Source organism: Pelobates fuscus, chromosome 2 (assembly GCF_036172605.1).
Source record: "Pelobates fuscus isolate aPelFus1 chromosome 2, aPelFus1.pri, whole genome shotgun sequence".
In the NCBI taxonomy this organism is placed as follows: domain Eukaryota; kingdom Metazoa; phylum Chordata; class Amphibia; order Anura; family Pelobatidae; genus Pelobates; species Pelobates fuscus.
This window is the reverse complement of record NC_086318.1, coordinates 270,314,347-270,339,574: the sequence shown is the minus strand read 5'-3', so window position 1 is coordinate 270,339,574 and position 25,228 is coordinate 270,314,347. Positions and strand designations below refer to the sequence as shown.

The following is a 25,228-nucleotide window of genomic DNA, read 5'->3' as shown; positions in this document are numbered from 1 at the left end:
AGAACACATCTCTTGTCTTCTTGACTGATTCCCGGGATCCTGTCTATCACAGAGGGTGTGGCTCTAGCAAAATATCCATCTAACTAAGAGAGTTTCGTGTATGGCTGAATTAACCCCAACAGATACCAATCAGGCCAGACCCCTGGACATGTTTGAGTATGTCTGTCAAGAGTTTAGCTACCTAGTCCCAGTAGTGGGAGACTTTCGGGCAGGTCCACCACATGTGAAGGTAGGTACCCTTATCCCCACAGCCTCTCCAGCACACATCTGAGGGTGTTTTACCCATTCTGTGTAATTTTACTGGGGTGGTGTACCACCTCATCAACGTTTTTTAACATTGTTCTTGGTGAATGACACATATTGAGGACTTGGCCGCTGCCTCCCATATGTCTTGCCAATCCCCACTATCTAGGGTTTGTTGGAGTTCAGCTTCCCAGTGCAATATGTAAGAGGGTGTTTGGGATTCTTCCTTGGGTGCGCTTAATTGCTCATATAGGCGAATGATGAGTCCGGCACGCGGTCCATCAGACAAACATAACGCTTCATAAAATGTGGGCTTTGCTCTGGCCGCTGCTGCTATGTCGGGTTTCTTAGCAAAATCTCTAAGTTGGAGATATCGAAAGTAATCTTTGTTGGTTAGAGGGGCCCTAGTTTTTAGTTTATCAAAGGTGTGGAATATACCATCCTGAAACAGGTGGCAGTAGCGTTGCGCTCCCGTGTTCTCAAGGCCTCGGAAGTCCCTAGGGGTCATGCCTGGTGGAAAGGCTTTGTTTCGGAGATAGGGTGTCAGCGGTGAGACAGGGTGTGTGAGGGCATATTTGTGTGCAGTAGCGTCCCAGATCCGAATTGAGTTTAGGATGGCTGGGCAGGAGGTACGGAGCTCTGGGCAGTCGGGTCTCGGGACCCACATCCAATACTGGGGAAGGTCGGTGCACATAAGGTGCGTTTCTAGGTCAACCCATCTGTGTGTGTCAGGTGGTGAGTGCCATTCTATGATTTGTGCTAGGTGGGCTGCCAAGTAGTAGAGGTGGAGGTTCGGGATCCCCAATCCCCCCTGCTCTTTGGGGTATAGAGTCTTGTTACTCTGTGCCTCTTTCCGGCCCAGACAAAATTATCTATTGTAGGGGTTTAAGATAATTTTTAGTTACAGCTACGGGTAACGCCTGGAAGATGAAGAGGAGGCGCGGGAGAAGGTTAATTTTGATGGCATGCAACCATCCCATCCATGAAATGGACTTGTCATGCCATCTGTCTATGTCCCTTCGTAGGGCAGTGATCAGCCTTTGGTGGTTTTCTGTGTATAGGTCCGCGTAGGCTTGTGTTATCTTAACACCTAAGTATTTGATGGGCTGTGTGCTAATCTTTAAGGCTGTCGTTCGTTGCAGCCATTGGATGTCTGAGTCCGAGAGCCCTATTGGCATGCCGGACGATTTATCTATGTTGATTCTGTATCCAGATACCTGGTGATGCATGTCAAGTATCTTAAGAACATGGGGAATTGTGTTTCTAGGGTCTGTAATAGTAAGTAGTATATCATCGGCATATGCCGAGATTTTAAATTCTTCGGTCGCAACCCGTACTCCCTGATCTCAGTATTTGTGCGTATGAGGTGCAATAGGGGTTCCAACGCCAAAATAAAAAGGAGGGGGGAAAGGGGGCAGCCTTGACGGGTACCGTTCTTCAGTTCAAAAGGAACCGGCTGCGACCCTGGGATTAGCATTTGCGCTCTTGGTATAGAGTGTATAGAGCTTTGGTCGCCCTTATGAATGTGGCGGGAAGGTGCATTGCCTCTAGGAGAGCAAACATGTAGGGCCATTGTATCCCATGGAGGCCTTCTCCGCGTCCAGGGATAGGACCAGAGAAGGCGTTCGCTTCTTGTTTGCCCACCACACTATGTCCACCACTCGTCTCGTGTTTCCGTAGAGTTGTCTGTTAGGGACGAAACCCACGTGGTCTGTGTTAAGACACCCTCAGTGTCTGCAAGTAAAAGCGCCATTTAGTTCACCTTCCCCTCTCACGTATCAATTCTCCGTTCGTATAAATTGTAATCCACAAACCATAACCAGGGGAAGCGGTAATCTCCTGAACGGGATCCGTGAAGGGATTTCCCGAACAGAACTCCACGAACTGCCGCTACTAGCCGAACCACGACATCCACCAAGCGGCATACGTTTCCAATAAGCAGTCTCTAAGCGTGAATAATAAATCCCCCCAATAACGAGACAGAAGCTCCGTATTGAGGGTCAAACAGGATCTGGTTTTACTGTGGGCTACCCGCCCGTATTTATGCGGGTCTCCCACTTGGTGGACACTCCCCTAGGGGACCAAATGGAAGACTGAAATTACAGAAGTACAGGAGGACATTCCAGACATGCAGTCACAGACTTTTCCCACAATGCAATATGGTTTCCTCCTCCCTGCCCTGGAGATAATTGGGAAGAAATGCAATTATCTCCAGGACAAAGACCCATCGCCATTTTAAATATAAAACCTGAAAATACATAAAAATGCATAACTTTATAATAACTGTACATTTCACATCCACATCACATATCCCCAGATAGCCGGGATCTGAGGGCACATTATTGACGAATAGCGCTCAGATCCCATACGTATAGTTCAATCGCCATGGAGTCAAAGTTCTTACAGTCTTTCGGCAGGCGATTGACTCCATGGGAAGGCTATCTGGGTTAAGTACTTTTCGTCGATGGTAAAACTCCCGAACAGCCAGTGTTCGTACGGATTTTTCGAGACAGCCAGGTGACTCATGGTTTCAGCGGTGTTCGGCAGAAAGAGTGTCCGTTTTTAGTTCCATGGAATCAGAGCCGAACACTGCTGGGCTTTCGTACGGTTTAAAATGGCCACTGCCTCGTGGTCGACATACGAACGACGGCCACCCTGAAGTCGGTTTAATTGAGAAGTGTCTGCGGTTAACCACAACGTTCTAATTGGGATCAAAAGGTTAACCAGCAGCACACTTCTCTTCTGGGTGGCCATCCGTTCGGTAGCTTTATTCGTTGCAAACAGTCATTCGGATGGTTATGTTACTGGAAACAGTAATTTATACGGAATAAAATAGACGAATCCACCAAAAATAGACAGACGGATGGTTCTGTCACAGTCTGCATGGACCAATTGAGGGAGGATGAGATTCTAGTCTAGTGTCTAGTGTCTAGTGGCCAGGATCTTTGCATACACTTTAAGATCGAAGTTGATGAGGGAGATGGGGCGATAATTTGCCACCTTGGCGGTATCTCTATCAGGTTTGGGAATCAGGACCACGTCTGCTGTGGAGAGGTCGACGTTGGGTGAGTCATCGTCTGTCCAAGTCTTGTACATCGCGGCTAGGCGGGGGATCAATTGTTCCCTGAAGGTTTTGTAATAGGAGCTGTCAAACCCATCTGGGCCTGGGGCTTTACCCCCCTTAAGGGCTGTGATTGCTCTATTTCATCGTTTTCTATTGGCGCTCATTTTGTGTGCCGGGAGTAGCGGCAGTTTAGCTTTCCGCACGAATTCCGCGATTTGGTCCATGTGTGTTTTATTCTCTGTCGTGAGTGCCGGGGAGTGGTTGTACACTTGGGCGTAAAATTTGGTAAATTCGTTGTTTATGTCCCTAGGGCTATTCAGGATTCGCCCCTGTGTGTCTTTGACGGCGATGATATTGGACGTCATGCGTTTGGGTCTAAGGGCCCGAGCTAGTAGTGTATCCATTTTATTGGATTTTTCGCAAAAGAAGCGTTTGGTGCGGCCCATGTCTCTGCTGACATCGTCTAACATGAGCTCTCTGAGTTGTCGCCTAATGTCTGTTAGTTCTCTAGTTGTGCGTGGAGTGGGCCTTTGTTTGTTTTGCATTTCGGCCCTACGCAAGAGCCTCTGTAGTTCTGATAGCTTCTCGAGTTTTTTCTTTTTTAAATGCGTGGTTGTCTTCATTAGCAGTCACCTAATCACGGGTTTATGGGCTGCCCACAGTGTAGTGGGGGGATATGTCTGGGGTGTCATTTTCTTGAAAATAGCGTGTGATCTCTGCTAGGAGTGCCTCCTTTGTCTGGGAATGTCTGAGTATCGAGGCATTTAGTCTCCATTTCCATGGGGCATGTGGGCCCGGTAGTTTAAGGGTTATGGCAATGTCAGCATGGTCGGACCATGAGATGAGGTTTAGGTCAGAGGTTTTTATCCATGACTTAGCTAGGATTTATTCAGAATGTGGAAAAATGTGCGCCCTAGCTCTATGGGGAGGGTTTGAAATAAATAAGGAATTTTTGGCAGTATCTTAATGATGTTGACCCTTCCGAATAGTGAGAAGTGAGGTTTGTCCCATTGTTTAAACTTTGAGTCTCAATGTTATTTAGCAAGGGAGTTCATTTTATAGAGGCCTGCGGTTGTGGACAGCAGTTTGACGTCTAGGTATGTGAGGCCTGCGTCTGACCATTTATAGTGGTAGATGTTGTGGATATTTTTATGCTGAGTCTCGTTTATTTCTACTCCCATTATTTCACACTTGTCAGCATTTATTTTAAAGTTTGAGCAGGCGCTGAAGTGTTCTATTTTTTTTTTTTTTTACTTGTAGGAGGGATTGTTCTGGGTGTGTGAGGGTGAGAAGTACGTCATCTGCGAAAGCAGATACGTTGATCTCTTTCCCTCCTGTGTGAAAACCTCTTATATTGTTATTTGACCTGATAGCGGCTAGGAAGGGCTCCATCACCAGAACGATAGGGGGCACCCTTGTCTTGTGCCATTGCTAATGGTAAGAGTTTTGTCCATTGACAACGACCGTGCCTGATGGTCCCCTATATAGTGCTCTTACCCATTGTATATAATTGGGACCTAGTCCCACCGCTTCGAGAGTGGTAAAAAGGAAGCTCCAGTCCACTCGCCTTTTCGGCGTCGACTGAGAGTAGTATTGTTGGGACTTTGGATGCCGAAGCGCCATGAATTACATTGAGGATGCGGGTGGTATTGTCCCTAACTTCTCGACCAGGTATAAACCCTGCTTGATCCGTATGGATCAAATCAGGTAGGAGGTTCTTAATTCGGTTGGTTTGGATTTTTGCAAACAGTTTAATGTCTACATTAATTAGGGATATGGGTCTGTAGTTACTGTATATGGTCGGGTCTTTATTATTATTATTATTATTAATAACTTTCAAGTAATGGGGAGCTAGGATGTGTTGGAAAGATTAATAATATCTGGTTGTTAGGCCATCTGGTCCTGGGCTTTTGCCTTTAGGAAGTATTTTTATCGCTTTTTGTAATTCCTCCGCTTGGATGGGTAAATCTAAGAGGGTTGATTGATGAGGATCTATGGTTTTCTGGGTGTGGGAAGAGATATATATTTTTATTTCATGTAGGGGACTTCTCGGTGGGTCTAAATTATATAGATTACTGTAAAAATCTTGGAAGGTTTTGGCCATGTCCTTGGTTTTGTCTTGGCGTGTGCCATTAGTTGCCTTTATATGTGAGATGTAAGTTTTTTGGTGTTTATCTTTTAGGGCCCTGGCTAAGTATTTCCCATTTTTGTTTCCATGTGCATAGAATGTCCCTCTGATTAAGTGAACTGCTCTATGTGCGTTTATTGTAAGTATGTTGCATAATTCTATTCGTAGTGCTGTTAATGTGTTGAATGCTTCCACTGAGGGGTTAGTTTTGTGCTTTGTTTCCGCTCTAGCTATATCATCTTAGAGTGACTTGACCTTCGATAGGTGTTTTTTTTTAATGCAAGCCCCCATTTAATCAGGATCCCACGGGTTATACCTTTATGTGCTTCCCACACCAACGTGTCAGCTGTACCTTTGTTTTCATTTTCTAAGAGTACCTAGGGAGGGATTCATTGAGGTAATTGGTCACTCTGGGGTCGTCGAGCAGGGATTCATTAATACGCCACGAGTTGGTGGGTGTGCTTATTCGGTAAGGGATAGTGTGAGGAACACTGGAGCGTGATCAGACCATGTGATATGTCCAATTGATGCTTCTTTTAGTAGCTGCAGGTGTCTATGGCCTAGGAAGAAAATATCAAGTCTGGAGTAGCTATGTGCTACCTGTGAGTAGTAACTATAGTCCTTCTCTTGTGGGTGTGATATTCTCCAGCAGTCTACCATTTGGTTGGCGTGAAGTGTTCTCTGAAAGAGAGCTTGTTGATGTTTCTGTGTGTCTTTGCTTGTTGTTGAGCTGTCTGTGGAGTGGTCTAGGACCATATTCCAGTCCCCCTATTACTGTTACTCCCTCTGCAAAGTTGTCTAGTTTCCTAAGGCATGAGTTTATAAAGGGTACTTCTTTGGTGTTTGGGGCATATACAGTTGCCAGCATGAGCAGAGTGTTATTTAGTTTGCCTTTAATAAATAGGTTGTATTTCCATTCTGTTGTTATACAGTTTTTCTTTGCACTGACACTTTAATACATAAATTACTATTGACACTTTAATACATGAAGCACTATTTTGGCATATTGGGTTTTAAAACACTGTTTCTGCCCTTTGGACTTTTAACTGGAACAGATTCAAACATGTGGCGGTGGCCATCTTAAATTGTCCAGGGGTGTATTGTCGTCGAGTGTATGGAACTGTTTTGGGCATGGGACCATGTGCGCGGTGGGGCAAAAATAAGACTTCCAGGAAATTTCTGAACCCCTAAACCGATCTGGGTGATTTTTGGATATGGTGTTTACCCAGATCGGGGCTATCAGGGCATGTGTGATGATATGTTGTATTATGGGGTACTTTTTGGGGTTTGTAAAAATGCATGTTTTTTCTGTTTAGAGTTAATTGAGTTAGTCCATTGTCTTTGTTAATTATATCACAGACAGAGGGGACTGATTGTGTACACTGTATGGGAGTGACTAAATGTAAAACTATGTTGTGGCGAAACCAACCTCGCCACTGGGCCCTGGAGAAGCCTGTTTGCTAGCCTCCTACCTGCTGACTATGGCCCCTGGGTTATTTGGGGCATATTGTACTTTATATTGCTGCTACTGGCCCTTTAAAATCAGCGATGGACAGATTGGGACTTTTGGGACTACTGTCCCTTTAAGACTGTGCTACATATTCTAGTGTACTGCCTGTAATATTATATGTGTATTTGTGTGTTAAGTTTAACCTGGGATATGTATGCAGCATTCATCTGATTGTTCGGTAGAATCACTCCATTCATTATATTGAGTGAAACTACCGAACAACCAGACCACCCAGTTTTTAATTTTTTTTTATTTTTTAAAAAAAAAACAAACAAAAAAAAACTGGGTGGTCTGGTTGTTCGGTAGTTTCACTCAATATAATGAATGGAGTGATTCTACCGAACAATCAGATGAATGCTGCATACATATCCCAGGTTAAACTTAACACACAAATACACATATAATATTACAGGCAGTACACTAGAATATGTAGCACAGTCTTAAAGGGACAGTAGTCCCAAAAGTCCCAATCTGTCCATCGCTGATTTTAAAGGGCCAGTAGCAGCAATATAAAGTACAATATGCCCCAAATAACCCAGGGGCCATAGTCAGCAGGTAGGAGGCTAGCAAACAGGCTTCTCCAGGGCCCAGTGGCGAGGTTGGTTTCGCCACATATGTTTTTATTGCCGTGTTGTTCCTGTGTCCCTGTGCCCCACAAGGTCCACCTGGGTGGTAACCTTGTGGGGAAAACTGTATAAAAGACCAAGCTGTTCAATAAACCCTCAGATCTGCTGAGTTCCTGTTTTACTCTCAACACAGAGCCTCATCTCATGTGTGGGGGAAAAGGCTGCATCTACACTGGGGGATTGCTATACTCTGTGTAACGTAACCTTCCGTTAATGGATGCTTCCTAGCTTGCGCCGAGGACCACAAGCACCGCACCGGACACCACAACCACCACAGACTACGCAACCGCCATAGCTTGACTGGAGTCTCGCCGTCTTCCTTCCACCCTGGATCAGCTTCTGTCCTCCAGGACCGTGTGGGAAGGACCTCTTCCTTCCACCCTGTATGAACCTTCAGCATCCAGGACTGTGTGGGGAAGACCTCTCCTCCAAGGAGAGCATATCAGGAACAAGCTCTTAAAAGAGCTAAGTGATTCAAGCTCAGGGGAGTATGCAGAGCATAGCAATCCCCAGTGTGATTATAGCAGCTCCCTCCAATAACGAGACAAGGCTACGTTTTGAGGGATCAAGAAGAACTGAGGTTTAATGGCACACACTCTGCTTTTATGCAATTCTCCCCTGCAAGGGAGATGCCCACAGACAATTATACATTACCCAATCACACAATGGTTACATCCCACACATCTCCTCCCCTTAGCCTGAGAGGCAAACCAATTATCCGTACAGTTTACCCCTTAATGACCAAACTTCTGGAATAAAAGGGAATCATGACATGTCACACATGTCATGTGTCCTTAAGGGGTTAAAACATACTTTTTACCCAACTTTCATAACTCTAAAACCATACATCCAATATTAATATAGTCACATATTATTAATCAGCACATTCCAAATACAAACATACCCAAAAATCATTTGAATCCGTTCAGCCGTTCGGGAGATAGGTATAAGTCACTTTTGACCGACCGCAAGCACATTTTCATGCCCAAAACAATTCCATGGATTTGGGCTGTGCGGTCGGTCTATTTTACACCGAGAAAATGACTAAGTCCCATTTGAACGAGCGTTCGAATCTTCGAACAGAACTTAGTCTCCAGCCGCGGTGTCGAAGTAACGTAGAAGGTACGGGCCAGCGGTGTTCGTGCAATTGGGTAGCCGAAAAAAGTTCCATAGATTTGGCTGCACACAACGCTGACCGCGTTCGAATAAGTTAAAATGGCCGCAGCCACATGTTCGTTTGTCGAATGGCGGCAACTTCGACGACTTCGGCACTTTGACTGCATCTGAAGTGCCAGTTTAAAAGTTGAAACACTGCTCCAAAGTAATTAAAGGGCCAGGAACAGCATTATAAAACTCCATTATTCCCAAATACAGGGCAGGAGGCTAGCAATCAGTCCTTTCCAATGCCCAGTGGCAAATGGCAGTTTGTCACACTCTGTATACTCCCTTGGGCTGTAATCACTAAGCTCTTTTAAGAGCTTGTTCTTGCTACTCTCTCTTGGAGGAGAGGTTCTCTCACTGGAACCTGGAGCCTTGTCGTAGGTCCAGGGTGGGTAGAGGATCACGAGTTCCCAGCCAAGCTGCAGCGGTTTGTGGGATATGCAGTGCTTTTGGTGTCTGGTGCAGTGCTGATGGTCCTTGGTAAGCACTAGGAGCATCCTGAAGAAAATCCCTCATTACATGGGATTAAAACTTTAGGTTGACCACCTTGAAACACAGGAATCTTCTACAGGTGTACCCACAAAAATCCGACGTTGTGGGATCTTAGTAAATTCAATATCAACTTTAATTCCCTCCTCTTCTGCATGATAGTTTGAACTAAGCCATGGAAAATTTACAGGTTCACACCTCTATATGAAAAGGGGGAAACCTTGCAAACCTCTACATTTGCTAAAAATGAAAACACTTAACATCTCTTGGAGGGCTGTTTGCTCTCCAGGCCCCCAGTGCTTGTGCCACAGGTTCTCCGGAATATCAGGCAGAGTGGGCCTTAAAAACGGCAGCCTACTCCACACTTTCCAGCTCACGTCTTACTCTTAGGTTGTTCTTCCATGCTCTATTTGAAAGATCCTCCAAGAAGGTCTCCAACTCACTATGTGGCCGTGCCATTGGCTGATCTTTCAATGTCTTCTGCCAGGAAGTCTTTCATTGGCACCTTCCGTGCTGCTGTGCTGTGATGTTAGGGAGCCCAGTGATTCCAGTTTAGCTGTGTAGGCTTCAGCACACTTGTGATAGAGGCCACAGAAGGGTTCCCCAAGGGAAGCTTGTTCTGTAGCTTCCTGAATGACATGCCAGTTACAGAGAAAAAAAGAGAAAGTCACAGTGTAATTTAATGCCAGACAATTGCATGATTTTGCTATTACATGACGAAAAGTCATGATTTTATTAAAGACATGGAGGCAAGTATTGCATATCCCTTTCTTTACTGTCCACCAATAGCAGCAAAGAATACAAACAGCATGAAAAATAATGAACATACAGTAACATAGGCCCCTCCCCGCTCAGGTCCCAGTATAATAGGCAGCACTTCCCTTTCATTCAATTTTATAACAAGCGAATGTATGTAGGTCCAGGCGAAAGTAAAATTCCCGGAAAGTAGACTCCCTTGACCAATCGGCTGTCTTCATAAGGTCCTCCAGATGTGCACCTGCAGTCATCATCGAAGAGGCCGAGGCCCCCCGGACCGAATGGGCGCCAAAGACTGCGGTAGTTAGCGGGCCAGGATGAGATGAAGGACAACACAACGGAGACATCCCAGGTCATGGAGTAGCGAGGCCTGGGTGGCCGGGAGAATTGAGAGCCCCTGAGGAGTCGGCACACTAAGGGGTGTTGTCCTGCGGGGCATCCGTCAAAGCCTTAATGAGTCGCAGAGATGGCAGACCGGTAAAGGTTGATAGTCCTGTAAGCCTTCCCCGCCTCGAAGAGGAAAGTCAGAAATTGCAGGATCATGGTTACAGGGGCCGAAACGGGATCTGCGTTCCTAGCCAGGCACCAGCCAGCCCAAGCTCACCAAGCTGACCCATATGCCCGTCTAGTGCCGGGAGCCCATGCTTACGCCAACAGTCGTCAAGTCATGTCCGAAACTCCCTGGATCTCCCAGGGTCCCTGGAGATCCGCCACGCCAGGAGTGGAAGGGAGACTTCCAACAGGAGCGGGTGACATCGTCCCATCGGGTCCAGCAGCAATTCGTGGAACGACGGCAGTAGTCAGGGATAGTCCATCGTCATCTCGAGCATTTGAGGGAGCCATGACTGCGTTTCCCAGAAGGGGGTCACCATGACCAACTCTGCCCGGTGTCTGCGGGTCTGCAAGAGTGAGCGCGGGATCATGGGAAACGGTGGGAAAGCATATAGGGGGCCCCTGCTCCAGTCTTGCAGGAAGGCGTCTACTGCCTCCACCGTCGGGTCTGGCCTCCAGCTGAAGAAATGTGACAGTTGGGTGTTGAGCCAGGAAGCAAAGAGGTCGATAGTAAAGGGACCCCAGAGAGACGATATACTGGAGAACACATCCGTGTCCAATCTCCAGTCGCTGGTGTCTGAAAGATATCGTGACCCCCAGTCTGCTTGAACGTTGTGCAGACCAGGTAAATATTCCGCTTGGACCATCAGGTTCCGTTTTAGGAAAAATTCCCAAAAGTCTTTCGCCAAGTGTGCCAACACTGCCGATTGTGTACCGCCGCCCAGGTGGTTGACATACCTCACTGCCGAGATGTTGTCCATGCAGAGTCGGATGCAAGTCAGGGCTCGGTCCCTCGTGAAGCTGCGGATGGCGAAGGAGCCTGCCCGGAGTTCCAGCGCGTTGATGTGCAGCCGGGATTCGGATGCCGACCAACGGCCTCCTGTTGAAACTCCCTCGCAATGGGCCCCCCAGCCGTGGAGACTTGCATCGGAGTCGATCGTGAACTCTGGCAGAGAGCCGAAGATCGCTTTGCCATTCCACACAGACAGGTTGAGAATCCACCATTGCAATTCGTCCTTCGTTTCGCTGTCCAGTGACACCAGATCCGTGTAGGATGCACTGGCTCTCAAGTGCGCAATCTTCAGGTGTTGAAGCGCTCGGTAGTGGAGCGGGCCCAGAAAAAATGCAAAGTTTGTTAATGAAAGAAAAAAACGAACGTTCGGCAGATAAAAGGACCGAATTTGCTGGCGATAATCCCCTTCCAGATAGACAAGCAGCTACTGCAATCATCAATCTCCCGAACTGCAAACTCTACGAATCCTGGAAACAGCCGAACAGGAAAACCATACAAAAGGGTTACACTCCTGGCAGTCAGCATACAATCCAATTCCCCCAATAACGAGACGACACTTCGTTTTGAGGGTCAAGCAGAATCTGACTGTACTGGCACATACAGTCTCTTTTATTCCCAATCCACAACCATAGTACAGCCCACAGGGTTTTACAGAACAACCAATCAATCCGTACAATACACACAGACACTCCCACACAAAATCATCCCCTCTGCCTGTGATATGATTACTGAACACAATGGGTAATCTCATTATCACAGGCAGAGGAATACAGTTTTTCCACATTATTCATAACTTTGAAAGTATGCATCACATTCACATAAATTTTCCGAATCAGCATACTCCAAATACAAACATATGTCAAAATCATCCAAATTGGTCCATTGGTTCAAAAGATAGATCAAAGTCCTTTGTGACCAAATGAAGCATGGCCTTTCTGCCCAAAACCAGTTCCACAGAGTCTTCTATCCTGGAGATAATTGAGAAGTATTCCAATTATCTCCAAGGACAGAGGCAAAACTCCATTAAGCACATGGCAGTAAAAAAAATGTAAAATACAATAAAATACACAAGGTTACATTTATTACATAAAATACAGACATTCTACCTATCCCCAGATAGCTTAGATCTGAGCATACATTATTGGCGCTCAGATCACATACATACAGTTCAATCGCCATGGAGCCAAAGTCTTTCATACAGTCTTTCAGTATACGGCTGGGCTCCATGGCATAGCTATCTGGGGTAGCATGGCTTTACCAGTCTGCAGAAAGGCACAAACCAGCCTTTCTGCAGGGAAAAAGAACAGGGGCCATAGTCTAAAGGGAGCAGGCGAACAACCAGGCTTGTCCAGTGCACAGTGGCGAGGTTGGTTCCGCCACAAAAAGTAAAACAGGCGAATGAGCTGTTCGCGTAAATTAGTCGAATGCTGCAAACAGGCGAATGACGCTATCTGCCGAATGGCGAGCGGTATGTATGCACGATGAGTCAGCCGAATGGGCTTAAATCGTGCGCACACACAGCCGAATATAGGAGAAAATCAGGCCTAGTACCCCCCTCCTTAATAGGCCATGTTGTGATCTTGGTATTTTTGACACTGTGTCTATGTGTAAGATACATAGACTAGAGCAGGCATAGGCAACCTTCGGCACTCCAGATGTTTTGGACTACACCTCCCATGATGTTTTGCCAACATTACGGGTATAAGAGCATTATGGGGGATGAAGTCTAAAACATCTGGAGTGCCAAATGTTGCCTATCCTTGGACTAGAGCAATGTTTATGGTGCATATGCATTTTTTTGACACTGTGTCTATGTGTAAGATACATAGACTAGAGCAATGTTTGTGGTGCATATGCAGTAATGTGACATGTAAACAGGGCCTTGTGCCCCATAAGGCTAAATAAGCATTGACCTTGGGTGCCTGCTCCATGAGGGTGCTTTAAAAGGGTTAATATCCCTTAAAGGTTCAAACTTTAATCTCTTATTTAACACTTTAATCTCATCATTAGTAAATTTTATACCCACCAGTTCTGTTGGTTTTTTTTTCTCCCTTTTCTTTCCTATTTTTTATTTTTATTTTTCTCCTCTATTTCTAATATTTCTAATGTTGCTACTGAGATTCTATTAATACCGTGGACTTCCGAGGTTTGGACTGATAGTCAGCTTAAGCATGTTTTGTATTTTTGTTTTGTTTTAGTTTAACAGTCTCAGAATATGTGCCACAATTAATAGTTTTTCCTACATAAACAGGCCAGCGATTATCCTTGTGTGTATAATATGTTAGTGCATATATCTATGTTACTGTGTGTAAAAATGTGTATTTAATGGTGTGTGTAAATATGTCAGTGTGTATCTGTATGGAAAGATATGTTACTATTTGTAGTGTGTGTAAATATGTCAGTGTGTATTAGTGTGTGCAAATATGCCAGTGTATCAGTGTGTGCAAATGTATCAATGTATGCATCTGCTTCTATGCTTAAGTGTATGTACTTGTGTAGTAAGTATGTGGATGTGTTATTATAAGTGTGTGGTCAATCTATGAGGGGCTCTAGAATCTCGAAGTATACTCTACACATTATAAGGGGCTTGCTGAGGGCTCTGTAATATCACAGTACACTAAGCACATTAGTGGGCGATCTGTAATATCTTAGTGCATGCTACAAAATGCATAATTAACACTTACATTACTGCATTGCAAATAATACTTAAAATTATTGTTTGCTTGCAAATGAACAATAATTTATGTATGTGCATCCTGGTGGATGCATGCGGTACCATATTTTATTAAAAATGTATTCAACTTGGATACATGAGCACTGATTTAAATTCATACACCAAATATATCCGTGCAATTGTTGCAGATTATCTCGGGTTAAATGTGTTCTGACCGTTTTGACTTTAGTAAATATGAGAATTGCCATTGTGGTCAAAATGTAGTAATTTTCACTGGATTTTGCCCATCTGCACAAAATCTAGTCTTTAGTGTATAACCCCCATTAGTATTTGACACCACTACTTAGAATCCAGCATTTCCAATAGCAGACTCTAGTAAATTGATATGAAATTCTTCATTGTTTAGCATTTTGTTGTCATTCTTGTGGATCAAAAATATCAAATGTGAATTGTTAAGGCTGAACTTGATACGATTTTTCAACCTACTTTAACAATATAACTGTAAATTCTCTTTAAAAAAAAAACAACTATATTGAACATACCTGAACCACCAAAGACCAGGGTGTCTATTTGTTCCATTAAATAGGTACTGAATGTGTCGATTTGAGGAAAAAGTCCAAGCAAAGAGATAATGGGAAAACTACTAACAAGCCCTGGAATTAGAAACAGAAACAGCATATACTTATAATGTGAAATGTTCTGATAATTGTACAAAATAAGAAATATTCATCATAAATAGCCATGCATCTGTTCACATTTTTAGTTAGAAATAATTTCTACAAACATTTCTCAAAGTTATTGACTTTGTAATTTTCTTTTCTCGATTATATTCTGTGGAAACAATGGCAATGGGTAGCTATTCCTTCTAACACCAATGGACAGAAAATAATTTAACATTATAAGAGGGATTGCCCTAGGGCTGATCCCCCGTTGTGACTTGCAATCACCAACAATAACAAAATAACCCAAACACGGGATGATGAACCAATGCTTCCATGGAATAAAGCCAGAAAACAAAAACAAAAAAAAAACACAGTAAGTAAATTAATACATTTTCTGTTTCACTGGCTTTCCATGCCAGCATTAACCATGGGTAATACTCAGGCAAACACCTCAGAGTGGAAAAAAATAAAACACTAAAACTTCTGGAAAATGTAGCATGACATATTTATTTAGAAAGAGGAATAGATTGTAAAATAGGGCAGCCAACCTAAGCACCAGCTGTGGAGGCTATGCACAATCTATAACACTTGAAGAAGTCTTAAGGTGGACCAGGATGCCAATGAACTGCAAATGAGAGATGGGAGATGCAGCTGCCTAAGAGGAGGACAAGGACTTTGTTGAATGTGCCTTGTATCCTATGGTAACATGAACATTATAAAGATTATCTAAATATCACCATAACAATCCAGTTAATCTATGTAGATATATAACAAAAAGTGTCAGCACTGTTGTAGAAAAGACTCAGCTTTTCTGAGTAATCTACCAATCCTCTATGGTGAAAAACACAGAATATAAAATACAGTTTGGTGAATCACTTCAACCGAAATCACAGTATATGTTACAATCTGTGTTCCTCCAAAATAAATTAAGTCTACTGTCCCAGAGTTCTATAGATGGTAGATGAGGGGGTGATGCCACACAGAACTTGATCTAGAATCTTTGTGTATTTTACTTGCAACAGTAAAAAAGGATACATAAAGATCTTCATAGCATAACTCTGTGTTTATTAGGCAAAACAATCGATTAAATAAAAAAAAAACTAAAAAAACAAAAACCTCTCCCCATAAAAGGAACCCATACATTAATACGTTGTGGAACTTGTCTCCAAGAAAAGCTCTTGTTAACAGTTAGTGTTGTTAACGATTCCGTTGTGTCTCTTGTTTTCCACGTGTTGACTGAATGTTCAAGTCAAGGAATGGTGGTCTGTGACAGAGAAGATGGCAGGATTGGAGACCGCTGCTGTTACCAGGCTCTGCAGTTCTCACACTGTCTGCACTTCAATGTATTTCGCCCATAATTGCGGTCTTTCTTAAGATAGTGTGGTGGCCATTGAGAGCACTCTTTTATACACTCACATTAGTTCGCTTAAAATGTGTCATATTCACTAAACTATTACGTATGTACTTCCCATGAAAAGTACTCCCCTTTTCTTTGTTGTAGTAAAATCAAATGGGGATTTCACATTATGTCACAAGAATAGATAGATGATACACAGCATATTCAACATTAAAATTATAATATATATATATATATATGAGATGTCGCGAACATAACATTTTCCGTTCGCAAACGGCGAACACGAACTTCCGCAAATGTTCACGAACGGGCGAACCGCCATAGACTTCAATAAGCAGGCAATTTTTTTTTTTTATCATTCTTTATTTGTTGTTTTTCAATGAAGTAAAATCATTGGGGTACAGAAAAGAGATAGGGTGGGGTAGGTACAGCCATTTTAGTACAGGTGAGCAGTATTTTTCACACACATATCTTATTGTTTCCGTGTTTTTGTGGGCTTGTAGCCATTTTAGCGTGGTGTGTTCAGTCGGCTTGGTGTCTGCTGTGCGGTAGTGTGGAGTTCAGGGACCTCGCGTGTGCTCTCTCTCATTTTTATGCGGTTCGGTTGTTCAAACCTGTATTAGTGCCTACGGGTGCTGTATGCGGTTTGCTGTTTTTCTCAATTGTGGTTAGTTTTGTGTGGGGAGGGTTTCCCTTTTTGGCCGTTTTGGTTTGGTTGCTGCCTAGTGGTAGGTTCATGTGGATAAGGATGATCGATTGGGGGAGGGGGGTTGATAACCTATATACATGGTTTGGAGTACCATGGCGGGGTTCGGGTTCGAGAAACCTTTCGTTGTCCAATGGTTCGGGATAGGGTGGTGCTGCATGTGTTGAGTGCCGGTGTTGTGGTGTTTTGATAGCTCCCTTGGTGTGGTAGGCCAGATTAGTGAGGTGGTGGTTGTCTGTGGGCTTTTATTGTAGGTGGGGTTCAGATAGCCAGGGGTCCCATATTTTATGGAAATGTTTGGAGGTCTCATGTACTATGGCTGAGATCCTGTCCATGTGTATTGCTCCTCTGGTTTTGCGTATGATTGTTTGTAGTGTGGGAGTGTTTGGTGTTCCCCAGACTTCGGCTATTGCCCGTCTGGTCGCTAAGGCTATCCTGTTTGTCATTTTGTTTTGGGCTCTGGCAGGTCTTCTCATGGCCTGGATAGAAGCCATGTCCAGGGGTCTAGTGGTATGGTGGTTTGAAGGAGTGTTGAGACTAGGGAGGCCACTTCTGTCCATAGTGGGGCCAGTTTAGGGCAATGCCACCATGCATGTATATATGTGCCCCTCTGTCCGCAGTTTTTCCAGCAAAGGTCCATGTCTACCTTGCCCATGTGGTACAGCCATACCGGGGTTAGGTACCATCGGAGCAGTGTTTTGTACGCCTGCTCCTTATGGTTGACGCATATGGATATGGAAGCTGTTGCCTCCCAGATGTCTTGCCAGTCGGTGGGGTCGTCCGGGGGCCCTAGGTCCCTCTCCCAAGCCGCCACGTAGGCCAGTGCCCCCGTGGGTTGGTTTGTGATAAGGAGTGTGTAGTTTTCTGTGATTTGACCTTTGTGGATTGGGTTGAGTGTGCATGCTCTCTCAAATCGTGTGAGCGGGGTGGTGGCTGCTTTGGCGTTGTCTGGTTGTTCTAGGAAGCTTCGCAGTTGTAAGTAGCGGAAGAAGTCGTGGTTGTTGTATGTTGCCTGCGTGTCGGGAAGTTCATTGTATGGGATCACTCGGGTTCCCGTGTAGAAGTGGTGCAGTCTAAATAGGTTGTTTTGTTCGTAGTGCGTAAAGTCTCTGGGTGTTAGCCCTGGGGGGAATGCTCTGTTGCGTAGTATGGGCGTCAGTGGGGTTGGGTTGTTGATAATGGGGAATTTTCTGGTCGCTTTGTCCCATATGTCTATTGAGTTAGTGATTGATGGGGGTAGTGGTGGTGGTGGGGGGCGTGATTTCTTTGGTACCCATATGTAGAGGGATGGGAAGTCGTGTCCAAATAGGTTGTGTTCTAAATCCGCCCATCGTTTCATCCCCTGTGGGGTGTGCCAATTTTGAATTTGTGTGAGTTGTGCGGCGTAGTAGTAGTTTTGGAAGTGGGGTAGTCCCAGTCCTCCTGTCCTGTTGGGGATGTACATGGTGGTACTCTTAATTCTGGGTCTTTTTTTTGCCCAGATGAAGTTGTCTATTAATTTGTGGACATATTTCGTGTCTGCTGTGGGGAGTGGGATGGGGGGGTCTGGAATAGGTAGAGGAATCGTGGTAGCAGGTTTATTTTTCCTGATGCTATGCGTCCTAGCCATGATAGTGATAGGTCTTGCCATCTTTTAAGATCGTCTGTTGCTTTCTGTATCATTGGGGTGTAGTAGAGGGAGTATGTGCGGTGTGGTGCTGCTGGTAGTTGTATGCCCAGGTATGGGATGTGGGATGTGTTGTAGCGAAAGGAGTACTTGTCTTGCAGTGTTGTCTTTGTGTCCTGGTTGATATTTATGGTGAGTGCTTCTGTCTTATCCATGTTTAGTTTGTATCCTGAGGTCGCTGAGTATTCCTTCACCAATTGTAGGAGTGGTGGGAGGGAGGTGAGGGGTTCAGTTAGTGTTAGGAGCAGGTCGTCGGCGTATGCGGCCACTTTGTAGGATTAGGAGCGTACTGTGATGCCTGTGATTATTGCGGTGGTGCGTATGAGGTGTAGTAGTGGTTCCAGTGAGAGGGTGAAGACGATCGGGGACAGTGGGCATCCCTGTCTTGTTCCATTGCGTATAGTGAAGTTGGGGGGCTGCGCGTTTGGGATGAGTAGTTTTGCCTTTGGGGTGGAGTAGATCGTTTTGAGGGCTGTTGTGAAGGGGGTGGGAAATTGGAGCTTCTCTAAGGTGGCGAATAGGAAGGGCCATAGTAGTCTGTCAAATGCCTTCTCGGCGTCTAGGGACAGTAGGAGGGTGGGGATGTTATGGTGGTTGGCTACCCATATGAGGTCTAAGGTCCGTCTGGTGTTGTCGCTTGCTTGTCTTGCTGGGACGAACCCGACTTGGTCGGCGTGGATTGTCGCTGAGATGTAGGGGAGTAGTCTGTTGGCAAGGATTTTTGTAAAGATTTTAATGTCGACATTCAGTAGGGAGATGGGTCTGTAGTGGCCAGGTTCTGTGTGCGGTTTTCCAGGTTTAGGTAGTAAGCATTTGTTTGCCTCTAGCATGTCTTCGGGTATCGGGTCGCCAGTCATGAGCGAGTTGTATAGTTTTGTCATGTAGGGTAGCAAGATGTCTGTGAATGTTTTGTAGTAGATGCCCGAGTATCCGTCCGGGCCTGGGCTTTTATCAGGTTCGGTTGGTTGGCCTGTGGGGGTGTGGGTGGTGGTGATTTGCCTGGCTTGTTGACGTTTGCGTAGCCTTTGGGCCAGTAGTGTGTCAGCTTTGTTTGATTTTTCATAGAACATTTGTTTTGTCCATTGTAAAGCTTTGGTTGCGTCTTTTGCCATGGCTTGTTTAAGGGCCTGGCGCTGGTGGTGCAGTTGCGTCATGAGGTCATTGTGTGGGGGTTAATTTGTGTTGTGCTTTGAGTTGTCTGATTTGGTCTAGTATGGATGTTATGTGGGCTATGTGTTTCTTTTTGTGTGCTGTGGCTATGCTGATAAGGGATCATTGAGTACTGTTTTGTGGGCTGCCCAAAGTCTTTGTTGGTGTTTGTAACGGATCACCTGGCACCCCGACTGGGTACCTCCGTTGATGGATGCTCCTAGCGCTTCTCGAGGATTCCAAGCACTCTAGCCGACACCACAACCACCACAGGACAAACCTCTCTTCCTTCCAGAGCGAAGCAGGAACGAGCTCTTAAAAGAGCTTAGGAGTGATTATAGCAAGGGAATATGCAGAGCATAGCAATCCCTTGTAGCAGATTCCCCCAATAAGAGACAGGACTCCAAATTGAGGGTGAAGTAGGACTGACAAAAACGTTATTTTACTTGGGACTAGCCCATATGGTCATTACATTAACATTGCTGTGAAAACTCAATACAATTACAAACAATCAAATCATAGCAGGCAACATTCAGTGACTTATTATAACATAATTACATATTTATAAGTAGGTGGGGAAGACCATAATCAACACAAAATGTCTCTCCTGCATGGAGAAATAGCAATATGCAAATGTACCCAAATATGCAAATTACCAGTCTTGCTATTCAGGTAGTGCATATTACTGTTGCTACCAACAGAGGGCACTACACAAGCTCCATAGCCAAATCCACCTAGATGGTAGCAATCCTCAGCAGTACAGGAGAGCAGGCAATACATCCCAGGGGCCATAGTCACATGGCAGGAGGCTGGCAATTAGTCTTCTCCAATGCCCAGTGGCAAGGCTGGTACCGCCACATTTCTCCCCTTTTCCAAACAGACTAACAGGGTATCTGACCTCCTGCCGGTCAGTGCCCTGGTTAGTCCAGCAACCCACCCACGAAGCACAAACAGTAATACAGCCCACCCACAATACATGGTTACTACACCTGGGTAAAAGATTAGCTCGTCCATGTCCATGTGCCTCACCACGGCTGTGTGGGGTACTGATAGGCTGCCTTGGTGGGTTGCTGAGTGCCAGCGCTACCACGGGAGTAGCCTGGTTGGAGCCATGCTGAAAAGAAGAGTTGGTAGGCTCCTCTCTCGGGATCTGGGGCTGCTGCTGGAGGGGGAGACCGACTGTCTCCCCTTTGGACACACAGCCCTGCTGCTGGAGGGGGAGACCGACTGTCTCCCCTTTGGCTAAACAGCCCTGCTGCTGGTGGACAGGACCGACTGTCCCTACCCTTAGTGGTGCATGTGCAGAGACCACGGTCCCATCTGCACTGTTGTGGAGCTTACTGTCTCCCCTTGGTGGGTTAAGCTGCTGCTGGGGAGAGGGGGTAACAAGCTCCTCTCCCATACATACTTTCAGCTGCTGGGGAGAGGGGGTAACAAGCTCCTCTCCCATACATACTTTCAGCCGCTGGGGAGAGGGACCAACTGTCTCCTCTACTAATGACACACACTGCCGCTGGGGAGGAAGGACGACACCTTCAGCTCCCTGTAACACACACTGCCGCTGGGGAGGAAGGACTGCACCTTCGGCTCCCTGAGACTCACTGGACTGCTGGGGAGAGGGACCAACTGTCTCCTCTCCTAAGGACACACACTGCCGCTGGGGAGGAAGGACGGCGCCTTCAGCTCCCTGGGAAACATACTGCCGCTGGGGGGAAAGGACGGCACCTTTGTCTCCCTGTAACTCACTGGACTGCTGGGGAGAGGGACCAACTGTCTCCCCTCCTAAGGACACACACTGCCGCTGGGGAGGAAGGACGGCACCTTCAGCTCCCTGGGATACATACTGCCGCTGGGGATCTGGGTCGACTGCCCAGCATCCCTGTAGGGCCGGTAGAGAGACCTCGGTCCCATCTCCACCTGCCAGATGGGTGTCTTTCCAGGACAAGTCAATAAGATCTTCCATCTCTGGTGCTGGTTGGGACGTATGTGGTACAGTACCAAGGTCCCCTGATAACAGGCTAGGTTGCTGGGGAGGAGGAACTAAACTCAATGCTTCCGGTGGCATACAGTCAATAAGCCCCATCATGTCAGAGACAGGCGGCATTATACATTGGAATAGGCAAACATAATCCTGTTCTAGTTCCCACTCCCGGTTGGCAAGAAAAGATAGATCTGGCTGAATGGCATCGATCTCCATAAGGTCCCAGTTGTCTGCCCGCTCAGCTCGGATGGACCAGAAGCGAGCAATGTCGGTGTCTCCGAACCAGAGACTAGTTTCAATAGTATCCCACAACAAACCAGGGCCATCGTAGTCTTCCCCCTCAATACACTTGTACTCGATCAGCCATGGGTAGAGGTGGTAAGCATGCCACCGCAGGGCCCGATAGGAATCATCCAGCCACACCTCAGTCTCAACTAGCGTCTCCAGTTCGCTTACCCATTCCTCTGAGGGCTCGTTTCCCAATAATGGCATCCGCAGCTCGAGTTGTTCTGCTTGGCGCTGGTTCGTGGTCAGGATTTCCTCGAAACGGAAGCTTCGAATTTCGTCGATGTCCTCCTTCCAGAGATCGGTACGAAGTGCCACCCTCCACTCTGTCTCTCTTTCCTCTGGGATAGGATACTCCATACTGCGCATCACATCCTGTAGTCGCTGCTGGAGCCTGGCGTCAAAGGGAGATACTGCACGGCCTTCCATCTCTGAAGTAGTGCTGGTTTTCCCAAGGCTAGGAAGCCATCCCACCGCTGCCACCAATGTAACATGTCCATTGTAAAGCTTTGGTTGCGTCTTTTGCCATGGCTTGTTTAAGGGCCTGGCGCTGGTGGTGCAGTTGCGTCATGAGGTCATTGTGTGGGGGTTAATTTGTGTTGTGCTTTGAGTTGTCTGATTTGGTCTAGTATGGATGTTATGTGGGCTACGTGTTTCTTTTTGTGTGCTGTGGCTATGCTGATAAGGGATCATTGAGTACTGTTTTGTGGGCTGCCCAAAGTATTTGTTGGTGTTTGTAACGGATCACCTGGCACCCCGACTGGGTACCTCCGTTGATGGATGCTCCTAGCGCTTCTCGAGGATTCCAAGCACTCTAGCCGACACCACAACCACCACAGGACAAACCTCTCTTCCTTCCAGAGCGAAGCAGGAACGAGCTCTTAAAAGAGCTTAGGAGTGATTATAGCAAGGGAATATGCAGAGCATAGAAATCCCTTGTAGCAGATTCCCCCAATAAGAGACAGGACTCCAAATTGAGGGTGAAGTAGGACTGACAAAAACGTTATTTTACTTGGGACTAGCCCATATGGTCATTACATTAACATTGCTGTGGAAACTCAATACAATTACAAACAATCAAATCATAGCAGGCAACATTCAGTGACTTATTATAACATAATTACATATTTATAAGTAGGTGGGGAAGACCATAATCAACACAAAATGTCTCTCCTGCATGGAGAATTAGCAATATGCAAATGTACCCAAATATGCAAATTACCAGTCTTGCTATTCAGGTAGTGCATATTACTGTTGCTACCAACAGAGGGCACTACACAAGCTCCATAGCCAAATCCACCTAGATGGTAGCAATCCTCAGCAGTACAGGAGAGCAGGCAATACATCCCAGGGGCCATAGTCACATGGCAGGAGGCTGGCAATTAGTCTTCTCCAATGCCCAGTGGCAAGGCTGGTACCGCCACAGTGTTGAAGTATTGGGTGAGCTCTGTCTTCAGTTGGGTGGTAATTTGGGGGTCATGGAGTAGGATGGGGTTGAGTCTCCAGGACCAGGGTCTTGAGATTTGTGGTGGTTGGAGTTGTAGTGTGATGTCGGCGTGGTCTGACCAGGTGATGTTGCCTATTGCGGTGTTTGTGATGTGGGGGAGTAGGGATGGTGAGATGAGGAAGAGGTCGATGCGGGAGTAGGTGTGGTGTGGGTGTGAGTAGAACGTATAGTCGTGGACTGTTGGGTGTTGTGTTCTCCATATGTCTATGAGACCCGTTTTGGTTATGAAGTTGGCCAGCAGTTTATCCGATCTGGATAGGTGGATGGGTTGTTGAGTGTGGGGGGGGGGGGGTATCTTTGTCTGTCAATGGGTGGGGAGATTGTGGCGTTGAAGTCCCCCCCTATTATTCTTTGGTGGCCCGGGTGTTGGCTGAGGGGAGCTTGTATTGCCTGCCAGAATTGTGGGTCTGGGACCGTCGGTGCGTATATGGAGGTTAGCGCTATTTTCGTGGGCCCTATTGACCCTGTTGCTGTTATGTATCATCCTTGTGGGTCTTTGTGGATATCTTTAAGGTGTATGGGGCAGGTTTTCCTCAATAAGATGGCCACCCCGTTGTGTTTGCCTGTGTTTGAGTTGGCTAGATGGCAGGTTCGGTAGTGTCGGCTTAGGAGAGGGAATGGGCGTGAGTTAATGTAGTGCGTTTCCTGAAGAAATACTACGTCTGCCCCCGACCTGTTGGCCCAGCTCATAACCTGGTGGCGTTTTGAGGGGTGGTTTAGCCCCTTGCAGTTAATTGATGCAGATACGGGTGTGTTCGGTGCCGACTGCCCTATGATCCTGTCTCTTGTGTTGTGGGAGGTGGCTTGGGTTTTTTGCATCAGGTGTCTTCCCGATTTGGATGTGGTTTTGGGGTCTCGTGTCCTGCCATGGTACTCTTCTGGGGTGAACTGGGGATACAAATAAAAATAAAAAGTGAACATATTTACAACTACCTGGGCTTATTGTCTGTGCCAGGTTCGATACTATCAGTGGTTTGGGTGTGTCCCGTGTGTGGGACCCCGGTGCCCTGGTGGTATCGTGGGGCATGGTGAGGGTTAGTCCTGAGGTGCGTCCCGTTCCAGGTGTGTGATAACTTCCACTGAGCGGTTGTGTTTTGGGGATGGGGGTAATTGGATGAGGTTGTTGGGTCAGTTGGCTAATGTTTTGACTGGGGGGATCGGTGTTTCCCGTGGGTAGGAGCGTCCATCTGGGGGGGGGGGGTCTCCGGGTGGTCCCTTGGGGGTGGGGTTGTTTGGAGTCGTAATTGGGGTCAGGGCAGTCCTGGCCGTCCTGGTTCCCTCCCGCCCTTGCCCTCTTAGCTGTTCCGGTGGTGTGGTTTGTGGCTGGTTGTCTGGGGGGCGGGTGGTATCGTGTGGGTAGTCCCTTTACTCCCCGCTTGTCCCTGCTTGCTTCCTCCCCCCCTTCCGTCCCCCCCTGGTTTAGCCCGCTTGGCCCGCTTGTCCCTGCTTGCTTCCTCCCCCCCTTCCGTCCCCCCCTGGTTTAGCCCGCTTGGCTGGCTCGTCGTCCCTCCTCCCCCCTGTCCCCCCGCTGCCGTCCCCCCATGGTTGTGGGTACATTTCCCAAATTCTTGTTTATGAATTATATAACTATCTAACAGGTAACAAGCATGCAATTAAACATTAGTAAAACTTGCGAATGTTGTCATTCTGTATAAAGGATATGTCCTCTTATACAAGTGCAGTGCCTGCTTCTTTTGCGCTTCGTTTAGTCCGTCATGTCAGGGAGCCTTGCTGGTCTGCTCCCGAGTTGCCTGGGTTCAGTGTTGGTGAGGTGGAGTCATGTCACTTTCGTTCTGGTGGTCTGTGGTCTGTGGGTGATTCCCAGATTGGCGGTTTCTTTGCGGTAGCGGTTTTCCCCATAGTGGCTGTAGTAGTGGAGGCCTTCTCTGTGTGGTGGTGATGGTCGTATCTGGTCTTGT

General features: G+C 46.4%; 1 protein-coding gene across 1 annotated transcript in view; it reads right to left on the bottom strand.

The window, feature by feature from the left end:
* The window catches only part of PCNX2 (pecanex 2), a 3,673,975-nt gene that overhangs the window by 2,757,812 nt on the left and 890,935 nt on the right, over nucleotides 1–25,228 (bottom strand). The window contains exon 11 of the mRNA XM_063443387.1: nucleotides 14,539–14,649. Coding sequence (XP_063299457.1) covers nucleotides 14,539–14,649 — 111 coding nt within the window. The remainder of the gene's footprint in view (nucleotides 1–14,538; nucleotides 14,650–25,228) is intronic.